The 19,962-nt window shown below is 40.6% G+C and overlaps 2 protein-coding genes across 5 annotated transcripts in view; one reads left to right on the top strand and one right to left on the bottom strand.

Moving 5' to 3' along the window:
* The window catches only part of ELAPOR2 (endosome-lysosome associated apoptosis and autophagy regulator family member 2), a 184,185-nt gene extending 169,244 nt beyond the window's left edge, over positions 1–14,941 (top strand). For all 4 annotated transcript variants that reach the window (XM_034667227.1, XM_034667214.1, XM_034667211.1 and 1 more), the window contains exon 19: positions 7,546–14,941. In XM_034667227.1, the coding sequence (XP_034523118.1) occupies positions 7,546–7,605 (60 nt within the window). In that variant the 3' untranslated portion in view covers positions 7,606–14,941. The remainder of the gene's footprint in view (positions 1–7,545) is intronic.
* A 509-nt stretch (positions 14,942–15,450) lies between these two features.
* The window catches only part of GRM3 (glutamate metabotropic receptor 3), a 207,602-nt gene continuing 203,090 nt past the window's right edge, over positions 15,451–19,962 (bottom strand). The window contains exon 6 of the mRNA XM_034667203.1: positions 15,451–15,581. Coding sequence (XP_034523094.1) covers positions 15,508–15,581 — 74 coding nt within the window. The 3' untranslated portion in view covers positions 15,451–15,507. The remainder of the gene's footprint in view (positions 15,582–19,962) is intronic.

Here is a 19,962-nt window from a genome sequence, read left to right as displayed (position 1 = left end):
AGAATCCTGGATTTTTATGTAAGTGTGTATAACCTTATATAAGTGCATATAACTTTAATTAACCTTCTTACTAATAATTATGCATGACACAGCCAAGAGGAGATGATCCCTTTCTCTGGACAAGCATGTTTAGTAACTGAATGACCTTATTAAAAGTGTGGACCAGGTGGAGGTAAGGGAGAGATAGAGTCAGAAATCTTTTTGTGTGATTTTGAGAAGGCCCTTCTCATGCTCAATGATACCTTTCAACAGTCTGAAGTAACGAAGGTCCACTGAACATCTCTACTCTCAGCCCATTTTCAGGTAGCTTTTGTGATAAAGGGCACCATGGTTAGATGGCAAAAGATCCATAAAATCACAAACATGAAACAGACTTTTTCAAGGGATGTAGTAGTGTGGCTAGAGTTAGCGGATCAGACTGGAACAGCTGCCCCATCACATGAACAGGTGTCAAAAGTGGTAAGGCACTACTGATGGCCCAAAGAAGTGATCAGAGTTGTGACCTCATCAATTTGCCATGGAAAAACTGGTCAACTCTTGGCATGAATCCCAAGTCTTGCATGCTTGGTAACCTCTGCATCTGAAAAAGAGTCCTTTACTTTGTGCCCAGTGTGTGATGACAGATTCATTGCTATAGCGAGCAGAATGATGGGCCCGTGCAGCATTTGTGGCAGTCTGTCTGGTGCAATCTCTATTGTGTGCTTAATTCTCTTTGATCTTTTCAGACCATGGGTCCTTAATGGAAGTATCTACATGAGTGACCCAGATGATCTGATCAGCTGAGATTTGTTTCTGGAATTTGTTGCCTCAGAGAGGAGTAATTTTGATTTATTAGTCTATAGTTTTCCGAGTGGCAGACCAAATAGTTCATTGACTCTTGGTGATAGCTCCAAAGTTAGTGGTGATCTAATAAGGTTTATCAAGATAAGTACTGGCCACAGCTATGAGAATGGCTTTGGGTTCTGCCCACTAAGCCAAGCAGTTTGTAAGTTTTCAGTTATGCATACCTGGCACTGAGATAGGACAGCTACAGCAGCTGGTGGACACCCATTAGGGTTCAGCTCAACTAAACCATCAATGAACAGGTCCAGGCATGAGGTAGAACTTGGGTGAACTAAGGACTGGAGCCAGTGGCTTCATTTTTGGTGGTGGAGTAAGGGATAGAGTTTCCCCGAAAGGGCATGCTGCCATTTTTTCATCTAAGGTTGGGATGCTTCTGGGCAGGACCAGCCGTGTTCTTGAATATACAATTTATATTTGACAAGTGAGGCTTATGAGGTCCTTGCCACCTTGCTTACCTACCATGAACGCGACTATCAGGCTGCGGAATCACAAGATGTGCATGGGAATGGCTTTCAGTTTTGACAAGAACTCCGTAAGAAGCTAATAGCTGCTTTTCAGAAGGGCTTTACCTGGGCCATATCAAGGTGATGAATCTAAAATCTCAAAAGATGCCTCTGGGGAAAGGCTCCTTCCCATTGCTGAAGTCTCTAATTGGCAGAATCATTAATCACTGAGAATTCTCTCACAAAGTGGTCATTAGGGCTGTGAGGCCACAAAGGTGGAGAGCATGATTCAGCTTGCTGGACAGTTTTTAACATAGCCTGCTAGCTTGGGCCCACCTCAAAAGATAATACTTTGTGAGTTAGCTGATGTCAAAGAGCAGGTAGCATATTCAAGTGAGGCCACGCTGTCTCCAATAGCAAAGAGTCTAGTCAAGTGCTGGACTGTTTTCCATGACTGGCAGATAGGGTTAGCATTGCAAATCTGGTCACATAGTCTCAAGAAACTTTATTTACTTAGCAGTTTCCTGAACTTTGTGGGGGTCTGACAATACAGGCAATGTTATTGAGACTGCGGCGTTGGACTTGACACTGACATTGCATTGTTTATGGCATGACACCTTTCGGCATCGGCAGGGAGAGAAACATGTGTGTAATCCTGACACAGACGTTTGTTGCAGATGGCAGAGGAATTAGGAACCCTTGCAGTACCCTGCTAGCGCTCCTCTCCATGGGACTGCTCTTGACCAGGGGATTGTCCTCTGGTACTTAGGAGATGAAGACGTATACGCATGTACCATCAATCCCTACTAGATTTTTGGATGCAGAAGCAACAACAGCAGCGGCTTGGATAGTCCTGCAGAACCCCTCACACAAGGTCACAGTATCTTAGCCTCCCTGCCAAGAACCTTGCCTAAACCCCATTAAAGGAATTTACATGTCCCTCTCCTGTCACAGGTTCTGTAGGATGGTGACTTTGGTGCCTGCAAAGAAGAGTCATAAATGCTTGAATCTTTCCCCCCTCCTCAAGGCTCCCTAGCCGACCCAGGTGGTTGTGCCTGGCCTTCAATACCTCTTGGTGACAGGAAGACTCATCATCTTTCTCCTTAAAGCATCCAAAGTAAAGATCGATGGGGAGGAAGAGATTAAGGGTGCAGAGAGAAAGACAGTTTCTGGGACAGCAAGCAAAAGCATATGCTTTTGCTTTTAAGCAGCACAGCAGTTGCTCAAGCAAACTTGCGGTGTTTTGGTCCACCTAAAATCCTATGTTACGTGGCAAGGTTATCATTCCCGACATCATCTGTTTCAGCTTTGGGAAGCCTTCTTGTTTCAGTCCCAGCCAGACTGATTTCGGGCTGAGGCCGGAAGTGTTTTGTCCTTTTGTTGATTTAGGCTTCACTCGGATATTGGAGCCTTTTTAAAAAAAGGAATCCACCTTATTTCTTACTCCATTTTTATAAATCTAAATTATTGCCTGGTTTTAAAATACAGGATAGTTGAAGTTTCCAGGGTGGGGCTTATCATATTAACTTATTAAGATTCCTTTGGGTCAGTTTGTCATTCTCCAGTGGACTTCCACATTGTCAACCCATCTGCGGCAGTAACAGCCCAAGTGCTAGGCATTCCCTCACTAGGTTTTCCTGTGGGAATTCGTCTCAGTGAAACCTTTAAAGAAGGCCAAAGCTCTGCTAACTGCAGTTGGGACCCACTAGGAAATCTGAGACCTTTTGCTGTCATCTTTGAACAAGCCCAAAGTTGGCATGATAGAGAGCAAGAGGTGTTTATCTCTAGGATGGCCAGCTGTTGCCATTCTTAGTGATCATTGATTCCTGCCACATCATCTTCAAAGAGAATCAGCAAAAATTTTAACAATTCACTTAGCTTCTGCCCATGAGTAGTTTCTGTTTTTTTCTTTAATGGTCATTCTAGGTGCATGTCTCTGTAACCTCTGTCTGAAAGAGGGTGAAACTGTTTCCTGTCGGGATGAATGTTAGTACTACTTGTTACCAAGGAGCAAACCTGCAACTGATGGCCTGATTGGTGAGGAAGTCCTCTTGCTCAGAGGAGGATTAACAACATCCAGGCCACCGTTCAGGCAGCTGAACCAGGAACTCTTGGAAGCATTTCCCAGAATTCAGCCTACAACCACCTCCCCAGTTCCTTTCCACTTCCAGGCAGTGAAGTGCAGAACTTTAATTGCCTTGTGGATCATACAGTTTGGTCACCATGTTCATTGCTAATTCTCACAGACTTTGCTCAAATCTTGTTAACCAGTGTGTGAAGCTGTCATCCTTATTATTCTAGAAACACATCTTTCTGTCAATTTGACATCCTCATCAGCAAAACAGTGAAGAACTACGAAGGTTATGGAATTGCACCATACTTGCTAGCCAACAAATTAACCCACCATACTTTCATGGACATTTTGAAGGAAGGAGTCTCCTGGGTCAGGAACAAGTCTATCATTCATAGCAATAGCAGTGGCCACAATGACAGTGTTTATTTTATTTCCTTGAGCCCCATTTCCCACAGAGTGGGGCAGCCTAGGTGATACACAGTGTGTTGTGTTGTACAAGAGGGGGCCTTAGCTTGGGGAATCTGAATCTGTTCTAACAGTCAGGAAGCATGTCTGTCTTTTGCTCCACGGGGGAGACAGTATCAGGGCTGCAAGCAAACTTTTCTTGTATTCTTCCAAGGCTTTTTGTAATATAAACAGCTTTGAGAAGATTGTATACCATAAAGAACAATTAATGTCTTCCTCAGAAGACTTGCAGAAACACAAGAGGCCCATGGAGAATGATCTCCCATCGTCAGTATACTTAGACTTCTCTCGCCTGATTTGATCTTGTGATTCCCTCTTTGTAAGGGCGTTGTCTTATAACGGAAGAAGCATTCAGGTGCCAGGTAAGCTTTTGAGGAGAAAGTGACCTTTAAGATGAATGTAAAAGAAAAAGTGGGAATTACAAGTATTTTTTTTTTTAAGATTTTATTTATTATTTGACAGAGAGGGAGACAGCCAGCGAGAGAGGGAACACTAGCAGGGGGAGTGGGAGAGGAAGAAGCAGGCTCCCAGCAGAGGAGCCCAATGCGGGGCTCGATCCCAGGACCCTGGGATCATGCCCTGAGCCGAAGGCAGACACTTAACGACTGAGCCACCCAGGCGCCCCAGTATTATTTTTTTTAAGATTTTTATTTATTTGACAGAGAGAGAGTGAGAGAGAGAGAGAGAATATAAGCGGGGGAAGGGGCAGAGGAAGAGGGAGAGGGAAAAGCAGGCTCCCCGCTGAGCAAGGAGCCTGACGTGGGGCTCGATCCCAGGGATCATGGCCTTAGCCAAAGGCAGCTGCTTAACCAACTGAGCCATCCAGGCACCCCAGGAATTACAAGTGTTAATAAACTTTGAAGTATTTCCTCATGTGGCAGTACCTCCTTTGTTATTATTTTATGGCCAGAGAGTCAAAAGCTTGAAAGGTTCCTGAAACAGTCACAGGAAACATGATGGAGGATAAAGTCTTTCTCCCTGAGAAGGTTGAGTGCACCTCTTTTTGTTCTGAATAACAATTTTAATTGCCTAATAATCAAAAAATCATTTAAATGAAAATTTAAAATATTATGGAAAAGCCAAAAGAATTGTACAGTGGTACAGCTACATACCCACCACCTAAATTTTACTATATTTGATTTATTATCTTTCTAAATCTCTACCTCTCTATTTGTTTACCAATACATCTTTTTTGATGCATTTCAAAGTAAGCTGCAGGGTTCAACATTTCATGCCTAAACACTTCAGGATATGTATAATTGACGAGAGAATTCAATATGTTCGGTTTTTTCTAAGGGACAGTATTTACATAGAGTGAAATGCCCACATAACAAGTATGCAATTTGATGAATCTTGGGAAGTGCATATACTTGTGTCACCCCAAATCCTATCAAAAAATAGAATATTAACCTCACTCCTGAAAGTAAACTCATGTCCTTTTGCATGCAATTGATCCCCTTCTTCATCCCCCAGAGGAAACTACTGTTATTATCTTTTTAAGCTGTAGATTGGTTTTGTCTGTTTTAGAACTTCATATAACTGTAATTACACAGTATATAGTATTTTGCCTAAGTTTTCTTTCAGAAAAATGTTTCTGAGATTTATCTACCCTGTGTTAATCAGTCGTAGATACCTTTTTATTCAGGATTGGTATTCTATTGTACGGATATGCCAAAATTGATTTAGCCACTCTCCTATTGATAAATACTCGTGCTATTTCTAATATTCAACTATGAATGAAGCTGCTATTAACATCATCAGACAAGTCTTATTGTGTGTCCCATTTAAAAATTTGTTATGCCTGGCTCTGCGGAGCAAAAATGGTAGTAAGTTTCTGAACCGTTATGTCATTTAAGATTTGCTTTATCTTATATGTGCTTATTCATGTCCTAAAGGCCAGACCTTATTTGGTATTTTCCTCCCAATACACTGCACTTGTTGGGTTTTATTTATGGATTTACTTTTCTTGGGTTTTCTCAGCAACTTTAAAAATGTATCTTCAGGGTTTTCTTCTTTTTTTTCTTTTCTTTTTTTTTTTCTTTTCTTTGTTCATTCCACCATCATTCATGGGATACTATCTGATAGACACTTTGCCTGGTTTGGGTGATATGTCAAATTAGATACAGTTTCTTATGTCAGAGACTGGTTATTATTAGTACGTGGCACATGCTCATCTTACACAGACACACATGATCAGCCAGTGTGACAAGAGCATTGTGTAGGGTCTCTCAGAGCACGGAGAAGGGAGTGCAATAAGGTAGTGACAGGTAAGGAGAAGCTGCTGGGAAAAGTTGGCTTTTGAGTAAGTTCTTGAATTCAGAACTCAGAGAAATCATTTGTATGGCATCTTTATTTAACGCTTGAGTAAACCCATATCTAGAATGGTTCCCTTATTTGCCCAAGAGACGATTAGGTAGTAATTAAAAACCCACCTCCTGAGTTCCAATCCAGTGTTTTCCCCTCTGAAATGTGGCATTGCAATACATTTGCATGAACACTGACAGCCTATCATGTGCTAGGCCTGGAGTCACGTTTTGGGAATTTAAAATGTGAATAAGCTACAGTTCTTGTCATCCGTAAGTCTCAGTTAGTGGTGCTAACTCCACACACACACACACACACACACACACACACACACACCTACATATCCCACCATCTCAGCAATAGGATCAAAGTCCCATGTGAACAAAGGGGACAAAGCATCTAAAACTCTATGACACTAACATGATTTTTAAAAGTGTTTTCTGTGTTTTTATTTTCAAATCTCCCCTTGAAGATCATCAATAGGCCTCTGGCCTTTCTCCCCTCAGGAACATATTGAATCAAACCTTCTCAAGGAAAGACCATAAAAATCTCAGATTTCCTTTTTAGTTTATTGTTGGTACCCTAAAGCTCTTTCCCATAACACACTGTAAGCTCCTTGAGGACAGACATTTTTTATCCCGAAAGTCTAATCCTGTTCCTGCAGTGCACTGGGGCTTATCAAACAGAAACACTCCAGAAAGGTTTTTTTCTGACTTTCACAGTGAAACATTGGGAGAAATCTCTTCTCTTAATTCTCTTTTTCCCCATTAAAGAAGTGCTTATTTTAATAGGCTGCATTTTGAATGTAATATGTACCAAAGCCAGCAATGCTGTATATGAGTTAAAATTTTGATTTATTATCCAAGATGACTTGTTTTTAGTATCTTTAGAAGGTATATACCCAAAATATTTTCCTAAAATATGTTTGCGAACCCAAATGATCTTATGTCTTACTGGTGTTCTCCTTATTTATTTCTGCTATCCTCCTTCTTACTATGTATCTGATGTCATCTTGCGAATATGTAGCTTCTGTCAATCTTCTTTTGTCCAAAATTCATACAGCAAGGTCATTTGTTTCAGCACCCAGGTCAGATGTCCCCTTAGGAAGGGTCGGTCTCAGTGGTTGCTTCACAAAAATATTTTTTGTGAAGCTGTATTTTTTGGTATCTATTACGATCATGTGTTTGCTTCTATTTTGGATTATCTGTCTTATCTCTTGGACGTCAAAAACATCCTTCAGGGCAGGCATGCCATGTGTTTTATATCTGCCACTCTCCTTTAAATGTAAAATCCTAAGCACAACTGGCAGGTAGATTGAAATGATATCCAGAACTTTCCTTCTGTACCCATAAGATCCTAAAAATCTTAGTGGAATTTGAATGAGTTGATTTTGTTTCAATATTTTTTTCTTTATAGGAAAAAGAAGACCATTTTGAATCTGTTCAACTGAAATCCTCAAGATCCCCAAATATATGAAAAGACAGTGCTATAGCCTTCAGACTAATGAACAAAGAAACCTGATCTCTAGTTCTACAGGACCGTAGCTTAGATCCTGTCTTCGTAACCGGCACATTGGTGATCTCACAGAGGAGGGCCATGCCGCTGAAAAGGGAAGGAGGTTGAAATGTTTGATTGCCTTATCACATGGTCAAGTATTTTGCCAAAAATAGGAAAGCAAATGGCTTGGGTCTCAACTGAAGATGAAGCTCAACTCAGGAAGAGATTTATCTGTAAATAGACATAACTGAAAACCAAGGTTAAGCCCACCAGTGCACTGCTGATGCATGCCATATAAGTAATGGGTAACTTTTATTCTTTATAACTTCTACATAAAAAATGTGCTTTGGAGGGCAGATGTGAGCGTATGCATTGTGGTTCTATTTATGTCTTTTCTTTGTTTATAGTTTGGGGGGAGATCTGAAAAATTGTAAGATATAATTTTTTCCCATTATTTATTTTCCTGACAGACCTTAAAACATCTTTTCTATTAAAAAATGGTGAACAAAGAAAGACAATAAATTTTTCATTTTTCCATACGGTCTTTCTTGATTTCAGAAGCCTAAGTAAGCAGTAACTTTTTAGGAAGAATAAACATGTAAACATGTGCTTGGGTTATCTAAACTTATATTCGCCTTTGAAATTTCGTCCTTGTTGGAACTGGTAAGAAGGGCTTGACTGAAAGAGTTGAAGGAATATTTAAAAAAAAAAAAAAAGGCAAAGAGAAGCCTGACTTTCCATTTAAAACAAACAAGCTGATGGCATTGTGGAAATCAAATGGCTTAAGACCATTTATGTAATGCTTGAAGTATAATTTCAAATGAGTGAGAAAGCTTGTTTATCAAATCACGTGGAAAATCATGAAGAAGAAAACGGGATGGCTTGTGTATAAGTACACATAACCGTGCGAAGGTATTGAGATAATTTCATGGTTCGCAGAAAATGGCAGTGGGACACTGTCCCTATATCAAGCATCAAAGTTATATGGTTATTTTTCTGCTAAGACATTGAGGGTTATGACTTCCATAGAAGTTTTTCTTTTTCCGTAAATAAGGCAGGAATTCAATTTTGGGAAATTGCATATAATTGTATTCATAATAAGAATGTGGTTGTACCATAAGTAGTTAGGAAATACGTGGTGTTCTTATTCAAAAGTGATTCAGGTAATTGTGAACTTCCTCTGACGGATGGGTTACTAGAATCAGCGCGACCTGAATAATTATCTGTTGAAAGAAGTTTGAATGGAGTTGAATCTAACTAATTTTGTGTAAACCTTTATTGTTTCAGAACTGGGAAAGAGGGAAGTTTACTGGCCATTGATGATCTAAGGTGCTCTGGTTTGTTTTCAATAAACAGTAATCTTTGTAGATCTTAATCTAGGTTTTTTTTTTAAAAAAGACTGGTGATTGCCTGAGAGGCAGGCCATAGGGGCAGGGTTTGTTGAAAGTTTTGCCCCAAGTCTTTCAATGAAGTATGACTTGTAACTTTGATTCAGCAGGTAATGTCTTTATTTTTGTGGAAAGTGGGAAAAAAATAAATAATTGCAGTTATTCCTCTGGTGGGTAAAACATTGAACCATTCTGTTGTTGAATGAATGTTCATTGTGTTCATCTTTGCTGTGGGATTCTTGAGTATAGGTGAGGTTGCCATGATTTTATTTTTTGTTGTGAAATTCAGGGAGGGCGTCACTTAGCATCAAGCTTTTTCACGTTCAATTTCTTAAATCTTGTTTTTTAATAAGAAATTATTACAAGAAATTATTTTAACATTGCTCACATTTATCCTGGTAACTGTGCTGATGAGCCTTCCCCCCATCTTGATTAAAATTTAAACAGAAGAACGACAGTACACTGGAGTTGCACCTTTTCAGAGGAGCCCTGGCAAAGGTGTCCAGGCTGGACCGAGTCAGGAGGTTCCGCATAGTCACCTGTCACCTCTCTTCATCTTTGGCTGTGCTCCACGTGTATGTACCAAGCCATAGAGATAATTGGGATTTGCTCCCAGGTAGCTTCTTTTTCTCCTGTCACTGGACTAAAATCTCTGACATGTCAAAAAATGCCTTAAATTTTAATGAAGTCTCTGAAAATGTAGTTGGTATTGAAGAATTTATTTTATTTCTAATTTTAGATATAAAATAGATTTTGTCAGCTCAGTCTCATCTTTGGAAAGGAGCTGCCTTTCCCCTTTGGGTCCCAGTGATTTGTCATTTTATTCCAAGCACTGAAGAAGTATGACAGAAAGAATATCATGAGGAAAATATTCAGACCAATCTTGGCTATAAAATTCAATGTAATTTTATGTCTCGCCTTTGCAGAGCTTACTGGAAAGTTGAAAGGCATAAACAAATTAATCATGTTTCTGTGACTTTTAATAGACATTTGTTGTTTCTTTCCCCTCATAAACGGTAGAAGAAAAAGTTATAGGTTATTTTTCTAAAAGGCACAGGTTTTGAAGCCTTAAATACTACATTAAGTCCATTGTTGCCTATAATGTCTCCTAGTGCTCTGTCAAAATATATTTAAATTGGGTTTCCACTGGATGAGACCATGTCTTCTATGGATAAATTACATCCTGCCATTTAACAACGTTGAGCAATTTGAAATGTGTCCACTTGATTTAAAAGACTGAATTTTATTCTTGTTGACTTTTCCCCTTTTTGGTTACTAGTAAATCAAGTCCTTACCAGGATTAAAAATGTTTCATAGTATTTTTGTGTAGAGTTTTGTGATTATTTTCTTCCCAAGGAGAGAAGATGGTTTAAATGGTTATATGGAAGAATTGCTTGGGTCCAGTCATTTATGAACCGGAGTCTCCAGGTTCCCAGGTGATGGGTCATGATTGACTGTCATTCTTCGAGACCAATTGGGTCAACTGTCATTTGACATCTATCAGTAGAACTATTTTCTGTGGCTCATGGTCATTCCTAATGGAAGGCTAATGTGCAGATCATTTCTCTCTTCCTCATGAAAGTAAATTTCCTGGAAGTTGGGGTGGGAAAGATGACTTCACTGGCAAGTTTAAAGTCAGTGTATTGCTCACATTTATCTTTTTTACACAGGAGATATGTAGAGTAGGTCTTCCTCTTGAGACGAATTAAAATATCCTCATATCTCTTTTATCATAACTGTGTATATTATCTCAGATTTACAGGACCAACTCCTAAATTCAGGTTGCCCTAAAGAAAAGGTCCCAAGGTGAGTAAACTTAAACAACAACAACAACAACAATAACAAAAACCTCACACCTGATGCATTCATTGGATGCTAAAATGGATTTCACCCTCACATTGACTGGCCAGAGATAGCACTCTTGCTGGATTTTATTTCTTTTAGCTTAACATTTTCAGATTGAGTTCATTTTAGGATAAATGAAGGATAAATGAAGGAAGTAAAACTTGAAGATAGGGACAAATAATTGAAAACATGATCACAGTGGATATTGATGTTACCATCACAGCTGATAGTACTCTTGCAGTTGTCTAGATCAGAGACCAGCAAACTTTTGCTGTAAAGAATCAGGTAGTAAATATTTTCAGCCTTGCAGGACATGTAGTCTCTGTCGTAACTCTGTAGCATGAAAGCAGCCACAGACAATATGTAAACACATGGGCGTGGCTGCATGCCAATAAAACTTTATTTATATACACGGAAATTTGAGTGTCATTTAATTTCACTTGTCATGACATACTCTTCTTTGATTCTTTTCTCAACCATGTAAAAATGCAGAAACATTCTTGGCTCACAGGCCTCACAAAAAACAGGTGCTGGACTAGATTTAGCTTGGGAGCTGTGGTTTGCTGACCACTAGTTTTAATCGCTGCCACCCACAAGCAAAACTATTCAGAAGAATCTGCATATAGATTCTTGGCCCATTAGGTGCTTACCACCTCAAAAGTTTCTCAGGTCTCTAGAGATGTTCAGGAAGGAAATAACTCATCACCCTCCCCTGATGATTTCATCACCTACACATAGGCAAAGCCAGATACTCTTCTATGTTCCTCTTGTAGTTTGGGACTCAATTCTGGATATTGATTAGCAAATGATAAAACTAAAGTATGTGAATAGGTTCGAATTCAACCAGCAAGATTGATTTAAACACCTTTTTTGTTGGGATTTGTGTAATGCTTCTTGCTAAGGTAATATTCATTCTTATATACAGATCCATTTAAAGTAACCCTAGTATCCCCAAGTAGGGGCTGTTGATGTATAAGAGTAGTTTCAGCAGGGATTCTTGAGTCCCAGCCCTGGAGAGGGTCACCTGATCGATCCATTTGCCTGTGTCCAGGCAGCACACACTTCCATCCACACACATTTACCAAATCCTATTTTGAGATCTACTGGGCTACAAAAGACAGTTAGGATTCCTTTAATGTTTGGTGGCTTGAGAAATGGACCTCCAATTTCCTTGAATAAAATGTCCTAGTTAGGCTTTTAATTTGTTGAAATTTTCCTTGTCTTATTAATGAGACTTAGAAGAAGAGCTCTGTGTAACATAGCTTGTGGGTATTGGTAGATTTGGCGTAGAGCAGGGCATTATTTCCTTTATCTCAGATGGCTGCTTTCAGATTACCACTGGTTGGGTTAAATAAAAGGGTTAAACCAGTGGGAGTTCTGTAAACTTCAACTTTGTGTCACAAGGCAGGAGTGATCATTGCCACCTTCGCAAGTTTGGGCCTTTGTTGTTAGAGCTATGGCGGTTAGAACCCACACTGATGTTCCATCTTCCTGGCACCTCACTTTTCTTGGCTTCTCCAGGCTTGCACTGAAGAGCTCTGGGGCCCAAAGCTATCAAGATGGCTAGGTGAGGAGAGCAGGGGCTAGCCTAGGGAAAGTGGAGGTGAAGATTGTGAAGGCACACTGACTGAATTACCTCCTTTCTCAGCTTTTCTCTTAATCTGTCCCCTGTGTGATCTGCCAACCAGCTTGCCCCACAGCTTGACAATGGGACTTTTTTATATTACCATGATGAATCTGAGTGGGCAAGAGAATCTATTAATATTTAAACCAGAGAGGACCCAGAGCATTTCAGAAACTGTAAACACTCAGAATACTAACAATCATCACCCACAGCGTTAGGTTCTGCTATGTTAATGGGTAGGGTAGTGCTGCTTCAGTTCCTAAAATTCAGGAAGTTTTTGCAAGGATGGATCGGCTCAATCAGTTTTATAGTCTGGAAGGATGAAATGTTCTTACCAGAGTTAAAAAAGAAAAAATCAAAACCTATTTGTTTGACATGGCCTAAAAATGATTTTATAGTTGCTGTTTTCCATACATCCTCGAATGTTTTTCAAAAAATTATTTCTAGGGATCACATGTTAGGTGATGCTTTTTCCAGTGGGAACAAGGCTGAGGGCAAGGAAGGAGAAAATGACAAGAACTGTCAGTCATTGCGTTTCTGGTGTGCAGGAGGAGTGTGAAAGATACAGTGGCCTGTAGATCAGAACCCAGCTCTCAAATACAACATTCTCAAGATTCACCCACGGCCTCATTGCCTGGTTTAAACAGATCCATGGTCAATTTGATTGTTTGAGGCATCAGCTGTGTCTCTGAACCACCCATCTGATACGGCCTTCCTCCGACTGTCGCATTCCATCAATGGATTGTGTTTATCCTCCCTCCCATTAGCTTTGCCTCAGCCTTTATCTTGAACAGATGCTCGTTTGGGGTGCACTTACCTAGCACTCCTGCCACTGTCTGCCACAGCAGGATGCTCTTCCGCTATCTGCCTTCTGCCTTGAATCTACTACGCGGTCCTTTCCACCCACTCCCCCAAATCCATGTTCTTCTTTGAATATGAGTTCGGGGGCTGGTTTGCACTGTTGTGTATCTGGTGACTTCTGGTTGGATAGGTTAGGTTGCTGATTCAAATGCATTCAGAAGGAAGGAGAGCATTTCAAACATCTGACTCCTCACTGTATGTCCTTCAAGCCCAGTCCTGTTGGCTGTGTGCACCTGCTTACAATCTCTAGATATTTTAAAAATAGCATCGGTACGTCCCAATAAACCAGCCCCTGGTTATTGAGCCTGTGGGCCCTTCCTATCCTCGAGTCTCCTCCTCCTTCCACTCACTGTTTTCCTCAGTCACCTTTCTTTCATTAGAATCATTTCCTATCTTTATGCTCCTTAAAGGCAGGAACTACATCGCATCATCTCTCTGTCATGGGCTGAAGAGTGCCCCCCTCCAAAGAACGTCTACATCCTAACCCCTGGAACCTGGGAATGTTACTTTATTTGGAAAAAAGGGCCTTTGCAGATGTGACTAATTTAAGGCTCTTGGGATGAAATGATCCTGTACTATGCAGGTGGGCCCTAAATCCAATAACAAGTATTGTTATCAAAAACACACAGAAGGGAAGCTAGACACGCAGCAGTTGATGTGAAGATGGAGCCAGAGACTGGAGTGATGGGGCCACAAGCCAAGGAAGCTGACAACCCCCAGAAGCTACAAGAGGCATGGGACGGATTCTCCCCTAGAACTTCTGGTGGGGGATGGCGCTGCCAACACTCTGATTTTGGACTTCTGGTCTCCAAAACTGTAAGAGAATAACTTTTCTGTTGCTGTAAGGGATCCTGCTTGTGGTAAGTTGTTACATCAGCCACAGGGAATGAATATGTTCTCTAGTTGTGGTACCTGGCACAGGACCTGGCAGGATGATGAGTTCTTAGTGAATTTTCCTACACCGATAAAAGATTTGTGACTGAAGGGTTTACAAAGGGAAGTCGGGAAGTGTGGGTACAAATAAGCCAGGTTTACTTATCCTCACTTTGCCTGTTCACTCCTGTATTGAGCTTAGTAAAATATTTAGGTTTAATGACAAGCCTGTGTGCCTGAATATTGTTACTGGAACTTTGGAAATGCACTGTAACATAGCATATCCTGCATTTTATTGCCCCATTTAGCTCTCAGTGGTGAGAATGATTTTCTAATGGATTGAAGGGATGCTTTCCCAGCCTCCTTCCTAGTAACTTCCTGGTTAGTTTAGAATAGTTATATTAGAAAAAGTTTTCCATCTTTATGCTTTTCAAAATGAGAGCTGTCCCGCTTTCCCCGGCAGGCCAGAGTGTCTACATTCCAAGAACCATCTCCTTACTGCATCAGAGGCCCATTTGGGCAAATTCTGGGCTGCCATATAGATGTGCTTAAAGAAACTCATATGTGTACTGTCATCTGGCCACCGACGCAGCCGGATAGTCGTGGTATCGTTAGTCAAATTCTGATCTTTGTGATTTGTGAAGTCCAGATTTGCTCGGAACTCTGTAGCAGGTAACAGCTTGTGTTCAGAGAGTATGTAGGTATAAAGGGAAGCACAGTAGACAATTACATCCAACATTAAAAGTAGAAATAATCTAAAGTCAACATATTCAGATTACTTGGAGTGATTAAAAAAGAATAAGCCATTATCCACCATGCTGGAAAACCTCGAAGGTTTTATTCTCAATATTTTTACATTAATACAGATGCTTTTTATTTTGTGCTGAGAAAAACAATCTGTTACACATAATGTAACTTTAATATACAACATAGAAACTCATCCTAAATTAGTTACAACAAGGACCTACAAAAAACTTCATAGGAAAAAAAGTTACCTAATATTGCCACCATTTTTGTTTAGACTGACCCTGTCAGACCCTGTCACCAATGCTCAGCTCTGTAAACAATGGTTATTTCATGTTCCGGGGAATCGTTAATAATAGGGGCGCTAAAATCAGCCTAAAAAGTTCTAGCACATCACTATATACTGTACAGTCCTCAAAAATAATTTATCGTACTGTTCTAAAAAAAGGTACTAGGGTTCTTTTGCTCTGTTTCCATATTCTGGAGCTGCACGCGAGCACTTTGTCTAACAGTCTAAAAACACGAGAACTGAACTGGAATTCACAATCACAGAGATGAGGTGGTGGAGTCGAGAACTTCCCGCCCATTGCACACTGTTGGGACGTAGGTGCTCGCAGAAGCTGGAAAACAAAGCAGGTCAGAAAATTCAGTGTTAGTCAAGTGAGTCACGTAGGTAATGGAACGGATAATCCTAGACACTAGTGAAAATTAAGTTCAAAATCCATTTTAATTTAGCTTTGGAAAAAGCTAAGTGACTTAATGCTGTAGTAGGTCAACTTTCTAAATACGTTCTGCTCAAAATTAGTTTGTATCCTGGCACATACATACCTCTGCTCATGTCATCCCCCTTGGAGAGAGTTTATGAGCATCATTATTGTTGAGAGGCGTCACTTGTGGGTTTAAAATTAGCTTTGGTAAGCTATAAACTGGTTAAAACAGAATGTGCAAAATTGAAGCTCCCTGCAATTTTCTTAAAGGTTGTTAAATTAATTACGGTTTTTAGTACCTCAATTACTTTTGTTCTTTCTGGGCAGGGATGCCTCTTATGTAGTCTCACGAGTCATCTGTGAACTCCACTGCCTTACAGAATGGTATGATGCATTTTCATTGCTCAAGTGGATAACCTCTGTGAACACTCTAGCAAGGGCTGGGGTGCTGAGAACTCAGTTTCTTAACAGTTCTCAGAAGGGAAGATGTTCCAAAGGGACGAGACTCTTGCTAATGAATAGTGACGACAGTGTCAGGGTGTGAGTATAATATGGGTATGTATATTCGTTCTTTTTATGGCATTTAGTTTTCCTAGATGCAATTCATATCTCTTGTTACATTAAAGGTTTTGTTTTTATGAGAAATCTACAGACAGCTTTGTCTTTTTACTGAATGAGGACAAAAACAAAACAAAACAAGGAGCCCCATCTCCATGGGCTGTACAACTATGTAGCCAAGAGAATCAGGGATGGCCTTACATTTCCTTTTAGAGCCGTTTATGTTGCATCCATTGGCCTGTCCATGATGATATGCTTTGCTGAGAAGGAACTGATTTTCTTGGCTCCCTGACCAGTCAGCTGTCCCATTCTTTAAGTGCATATCTCTTGGTTAATAATCATATAAGCTCATTTCCTGCTGAAGTAGTCATGCCTGGTAGTGGAAATATTCTTGCCCCATAAAATGACATTTTCCATAGGATTTTCTTTAAACACAAAGCAGACACTAATTATAAACTTTGAGATGATATGCTCAATCAACATATTTGGGACACTGAAGTCTTTTCAGCAGGTTCATCACTAGGGAACCGACAACTTCTCAATTTTGCGTTGATTACCTGGCTAGTTGTGTAAGAAAAGCCATAATGACAAGTCTCTGTGTTTGTGTGAGGTTACAGCAGAGTCCTGTGACATGCTAACTCTTGGAGATATTTTTTCTTTGGTCATTTTTAGGATCAGGTTCAATTTTCTTTACAATATGATCCCAAGGTACAATGTTGGGAGAAAAGATGGCATAATCTACCTTTCTATAGTGAAGACATTAGAACACAGCATTGTGCCAGTTAAATACTGGATGGAAAGGGATAATGATAATAATTTCAAATGTGAGGGATTTACTTTATTCCTTGTAAAATTTCTTCGTACTTATGTAACCCTACCTTCATGAATGCTAGGTAAGGCAAGAGAAAGAACAAGGTGAGGTGACGTTCAACCACTGTTCGGTGGAAACGTGGGAGGCATGCCAGGCTCTTCAGTTTGTGCGTCTGCCGGCATTCTCTCTGGTTCCATATAGCAGCTCGACATCCCCATGTGGATGATTAATAGACATCTCGTAAGGAAGTGGCCAGAGAGTAACTCTTGATCCCCTAACCTGTACCCATTTAGTTGTCTTTTCTTCAGCGAATGGTCTCACTGTCCAGCCAGTGACCCAAGCTAGAAGTCTAACAGTTACACTTCCTTCCTTCTTTGTCGTTCCTCCCAAGTCAAACCAGTCGTGTGGCCCAATCAACTCCCTCTCCACATCCGCCTACCGTCTGTGCATCCACCGCCTTGGGCCACACCACCATCATGTGGCTGTTGGCTACTGGGACAGTTGTGCCGCTGGCGTCTCTGTTTCCACTCTTGCTCCCCTCCCACACATTCTCCGTACAGCAGTGACAGTGTGTTGAAATGTCAGTCACCTCCCTGTGCTCCCCTAATGGTCTCCTTTGTGCTCTCCTTCCTCAGATTACACACCCCGGGGTGATTCAGACCATGCCTGTCTCTCTGCATTCATTTCTTTCCACGGTTTCTTTTCCCCACTTTGTTTGCATTTGTCCTCAAGCATGGCAGATCTCAGCGACAGCAGGCCTTGGCAGTAGCCACTGCTTCTGCCGGGAATGTTCTTCCCTCTCTCCATCACATGTGTGGCTTCTTCTTGTCATCTACATCTGAAATATCACCTCCTGAAAAAGGCTATCATCAGGCCACCTAATTTAAAGAGCCAACCAGTTATTCCTTGTCACATTACCTAATTTTGAAAACTGATTTTTTTCTTGCCTTTTTTTTTTTTTTGGTTAGTGTCTTATGTCTATTAATACTGTTGACTAGAAAATATGCTCTTTCTCATTATTTTATCCCAATTGCTGGTCATGGAATAGAGCCTCTATAAATATGCTCTGAATGACTGTATAAAGGGTTGCATTTAAAAGAACAGGGGAAACCAATGGAAGTTTCGAGAAGAAAATAATCTTTTCACATGAAGAAGTGACCAGGAAATAGGCATACGGGCAGCCTTGTTTTGGGACAGGTAGGCCTGTTTGCGTCTCCAGCCACGCTGTGACAGTGACCATCAACCGCCCCTGTGGGGAGAACTGGTTCAGGCTCTGTACATCCCGTGGCAGGCCGGGGACCTTTGACATTCTGACGAATCTCGTCGTCTTTTCCAGGCTCAAGTTTTATGATTTCTGTGCAAGTTTTTCATTTTCAGAGCTTGAAGAGGAATGATAGGTCATGGGGGTGAGTCTAGGAGAACCAGGGACTGGTGCGCCCATGCCCCTCTGTGTCTATCTTGGATCAGTTTAATAGCCTTCCTGCCGGCACTTTGAAAGATCGTATCAGAAACCTATTGTGATATTCACCACACTATTTTGGAGCTTGGTGTAATGCTGTTCTTAAGTGTGATCTTATGATTTTTCTTGCTCACCGCATTCTAATTTCTAAACAATTGAGTGTATCTTGACTAGGTGGGTAAGAAGGACAGGGGCTACAAAAGTGGCTGCGTGGAAAATCCTAAGTTATAGTCTCAAATCATGTTCCCCTGGACTCCACCCCCCGTAGATACCGTTGTGGAAATCTGTAGAACTTTGACTCACCTACTTGTGTCACAGGGACATTGAAGGGAACACCCTATGATAGAACGTCTGTGCTCTTTGAAAGGAAGATAGAAATTCACAGCAATGGCAGGCCTTGGCAATACACATAATCCAAATTCAAGTTTTTTTTTTTTTTTAAAACCAGGAATAACAACAGCAAACCCCCTCTGTAAGACTCTTTCTGTAGTTATTTCTTCCCCAGCCATTTTTAAGTGTATTGAAGGGAACGGTAACTTGTATTTTTCTGCTTCTCTTTTAGTGTTTCATCTGTAGCTTCTGCCAGTGCATTTTATTTTATTATGTAAAAAATATCTTCATTTTTGTACGTGCTGCTGAATATAGTAGAGGAAATAACTGTTTTATGAGTTTACTATCTCAATTACTTTGCCTTTCATAAATATTTTACATATGCCTCCCATCTTCGCCCATCTGTTATTCCCCAAGGTGGTGAAATCTGGGGGAGAGCAAAGTACTATCATTTCCATGTGTGTGTTTGTGATGAGCTTTTGCTATTATTCTAACGAAATTCTCATGAGGTTTTTAATGGTGTAAGTTTAGCCCATTTTCTTAAGTGCGGTTAAGCCGATTTCTATAATCATACTTTCTGTCAGAAATAAGAGATATGCTGGCTTATTTTTGGCTCTGCCACGGTGGGGGCGTGGGGGGTGGTGAACAGCCGCGGTTAGTCACTCCAGGCTAAGGTGGTGTGATGCAAAGTGAAAACTGAAGATAGTGGAAAAGGACCTAATAAGTTCCACTATTGATCACAAAAGGGCGATTCACACCCGTCAAAAAGCAGATTTGACTTCACACACTTTGGGGAGGCATTGGAAATCAATGCAGCCAAGTGGCAGCTTTGTCTCGCACTGTGAAATCCATTTCTCTTCCACCTGTAATGCACGGGCTGGCCAGGCTTTGGAGAAAATGACCCCATTTTTTTCAGGTACCTGGGCCCTCAATCAATGCTAAACATATTTATTTAATAGATTCTTATGGATGCCAAGTCTGTTAGTCAATTTAGTGGCTGAGACTTGGTTCCTGAGAACCAGTGTGTTACTATAACTGTGTGTAATATAGCAGACTCGGGGAAAAAAGTAAAACAAACATTTAAACAGAACAGACATTCCAGTTTGTTCCCATTTGTTCCGTTTCCTTGCTCCTGG

This window comes from Ailuropoda melanoleuca, chromosome 1 (genome assembly GCF_002007445.2).
Source record: "Ailuropoda melanoleuca isolate Jingjing chromosome 1, ASM200744v2, whole genome shotgun sequence".
In the NCBI taxonomy this organism is placed as follows: Eukaryota; Metazoa; Chordata; class Mammalia; order Carnivora; family Ursidae; genus Ailuropoda; species Ailuropoda melanoleuca.
Note: the sequence above shows the minus strand (reverse complement) of the source record. Positions and strands in the feature narration are given on the sequence as shown.